The 2963-nt window shown below is 39.6% G+C and overlaps 1 protein-coding gene across 1 annotated transcript; it reads right to left on the reverse strand.

Moving 5' to 3' along the window:
• Nucleotides 1–664: 664 nt before the first annotated feature.
• Nucleotides 665–2631, reverse strand: LOC121134730 (ankyrin repeat domain-containing protein 30A-like). The gene is made up of 2 exons (XM_040733276.1): nucleotides 2272–2631; nucleotides 665–932 (listed from the first exon to the last, which is right to left on the reverse strand). Exons 1-2 carry the CDS (start codon nucleotides 2523–2525, stop codon nucleotides 788–790), a joined length of 399 nt encoding a protein of 132 aa, XP_040589210.1. The 5' UTR covers nucleotides 2526–2631; the 3' UTR covers nucleotides 665–787.
• Between the last annotated feature and the right edge of the window lie 332 nt (nucleotides 2632–2963).

Consider the following 2963-nt stretch of genomic DNA (forward strand, 5'->3'; position numbering starts at 1 on the left):
GGTGAAGCCTGTATTAGCCAGGTAAAATGGATGACTTACAAAGAAACAGTGTCTCTTGGGCACAACCGAGTTGATGCTCATATGACATCATAGTCACTGTGAGAGCATTAACATGACCTAGGGAAGCTCATGTCACACAGAATTTCACTATGCAAACAGGAATTTCACACCAAGTTCTGCTATTATCTGAGGTCTTAGTGACAGTTGATAGCTGCTGGGAGGGAACAGTCATTTTCTTTAAAGGTATAGACAAGGTGAACGGAACAAGTTCCAGTGGATGGTCATATACCCAAGAGCATATATGGACAGCATAAATTGGACTCAAGGGGCTAAAAAGCAAAAAAACCAATAACCAAGTATTGATATTTAAATGAATACCAATGAAGTAATTTTAAGGAATAATTGAACTTCTAAACATGGAAAATTGGCCTTATACATGAAAATGTTATAGCACACAGTTTCCAAATACTTGGGAATTAATTTTCAAAATCTTTACCTTTGTGTTTTCTTCAGTATCTCCGCCAAATTTAAGAAGCCTGCCGACAATAGGTTGGCTGTCCACATACACTGCCTGGTGTATCGCTGACTCTCCAACAGAGTCTCTAAGATTTGGATCAAATCCTTGATCAAGAAGGACAAAGCCAATTTCTCTCTCTATGGTCTGTACAGCCTGTGGATATTGTCACTAGGAAAATATTGTGGAATCAAGAATTCAAAATGAGCTTCCCCCAGCTTTTACTGTGATCTCTATTTAAGTGATGATAATTTCACTTTCATCCTAGCCAACTTAATTAATGAAATTGAGTCTGTGAACTACCTTCATGAGCGGTGTGGCCTTCTTCTTATCAAGGGCATTTGTCTCACTGTCCATATGTAACAGGAAATAAACCAGATCCAGATGTCCATAGAAGAAGGTGAAGTGGAGATCAGTTCTGTGGGAATGAGAATCATTTTTATGAAAATTGTAGGGTACTATGTCAACATACAGAGTCACTCCTGTATTTAGAAATAGTGTTTAACATTTTGAACTACACTGATCCATAAATAAATAATGAACTGCATTCTATAAACACATTTGTTGTTCTTATAATTTGCTATATTTGAACAATTTACTGTATAGAACATTTGTGACAGTGTGAATAATGCCCATAACTGTTGCATTCTAGATAAGTGCTCTATCACTGAGCTATGTAGTCAAGAACAACCTATTGGAACAGAAAGAACATGACTAATGGCTTGAACTGCTATTGATTTTTCATCTTGTCTGGACTCCATTATCAACTAACTATTTCTCAGCCGTTATGTGTTATGGTTTCTTGTCCATAAAATGGGTGTCAAAGTGAATACTTCTGTCCAATTATGATGCATCAATTACAACACTTTCCAAATATTCAGATATGACAGACTTTCATGATCCCCGATGGAAGTCTTCACCCTCTCTGGAGAGTGGATTTGTGGTGGGATGCGGGTGTCAGTGTGTGGCATGGGAGGATGGGAGTGAGAGGTAACTGGGATTAATATGTAAAATAAGATTGTTTTTAAATAAAACAAAAATCATGAAATGGAAAAAATATATTTATGAAAGTACTATTCACAAGAACTGAAAAGTATCAACAACAAAATCTAAACTTCAAGTCAAAGGACACAAGTGTAGTATTTCAATTCAAATAAGTATACTTCATATTTAACAATAGGTAAGTTCATAGAAAATAAATGAGTTAGATGTTTTCTATGCCTAATGTCCACATCTAATATGAATTCCACAAGGGAAATTTGAACACTGTGGACCACCTCAAGTTAAGCGAAAATCAGAAAAACAAGACACGCTGTTGAATTATAAATCATGAAATTCCCAGAAAACTTTCTTCCCCCCATCAGAAGTAAGAATAAGCATCAGAAGTAATGTTCACGGAGCTTGGAGTTTGTCAGCACAGTGTGTTATAAAAATGGTGGCTGATCAGGGCAGTGCAAATAAGCCTTCAGAAAAAGGATGAAGCCAGGAGCAAAGAAACATCTATAGTCAATGTTCCTAAAGAAGATGCTCCAAAGGGGAATTATAGGGCGACATTAAACCTGCAGGACCTTTTGCTCCAGAAGAAAATCTGAACACCGGACATGTGCGTGATCACAGGCAGCAAAGAGACTGTAGTACAGAAAGCATAGCTGGGCTCGACTCACCCCTGTTGTCCTCAATTGAGCTAGGAAAGTTAAGATTCTCCCATCACCCAATTTCCTCAAGGACCATCATCCCTAGCTGTCCAGTGTTCTTACCTTTTCCCTGTGTCCTTGTCTTTGACATTAAAATATCTTCTTGTCAGCAGGTGCAGTGCCTCTTTCAGTTTCCCAGCACACACCACCTCATGGAAGGGATTTTCTGGGTCATATGACTGGCAGTACCTGTCCTCATTTGCACCGCCACACCAGAAAAATTTCCTCTGCCTTTCACTGCTTGGGCTGTCACAAAACCCCAAGGGGTTTCTTGGCTCTTTCTTAAAGCATAAGAGCTTCTTCAGGGTGGAGAACATCTCTATGATCACCTTTCTGCAACTGAAGTGTGTACAATCTTACCGTATGGTGAGCTTTCAACATACACTGTCAAAAACCAGAGCCAACCTCCACTACTCCCACACGGGAGAGCCTCTGGCGTGACCAGTATAACAGAAACAGTTGTGGAACAGCCGTTGCTAAGCAACACTGGTAAACACCAGCATGCTTGTTCTTCCTCCGGCATAACAGACAGTTCATGGAAAAATGGTGCTCACTGCGCATGTGCAGTTCGAGTGTGGTGGTCTTCCTGGGCTTTAGTTTGTGCACATCCTGCAAGGTCTCCATCCATTCCTCACAGCTAATGGATTCCTGTTTATCCCCACAATAATCCTGCTAAGCGCTACTTTTGGGGGGCATGGATGTAATTATTCATTCTATAATTTTTTCTTGGGGTTGTTGTGGTTTGACTTTGCTAT

This window comes from Mesocricetus auratus, unplaced genomic scaffold (genome assembly GCF_017639785.1).
Source record: "Mesocricetus auratus isolate SY011 unplaced genomic scaffold, BCM_Maur_2.0 Super-Scaffold_100030, whole genome shotgun sequence".
Lineage (NCBI taxonomy): Eukaryota > Metazoa > Chordata > Mammalia > Rodentia > Cricetidae > Mesocricetus > Mesocricetus auratus.

Excerpts from the sequence above, each read along its gene's own strand:
- LOC121134730 (XM_040733276.1), bottom strand. The coding sequence starts at position 2,525 with ATGTTCTCCACCCTGAAGAAGCTCTTATGCTTTAAGAAAGAGCCAAGA. Across the intron at positions 933-2,271 it reads GACAAGGACACAGGGAAAAG|AACTGATCTCCACTTCACCT; the intron begins GTAAGAACACTG and ends TCATTCCCACAG.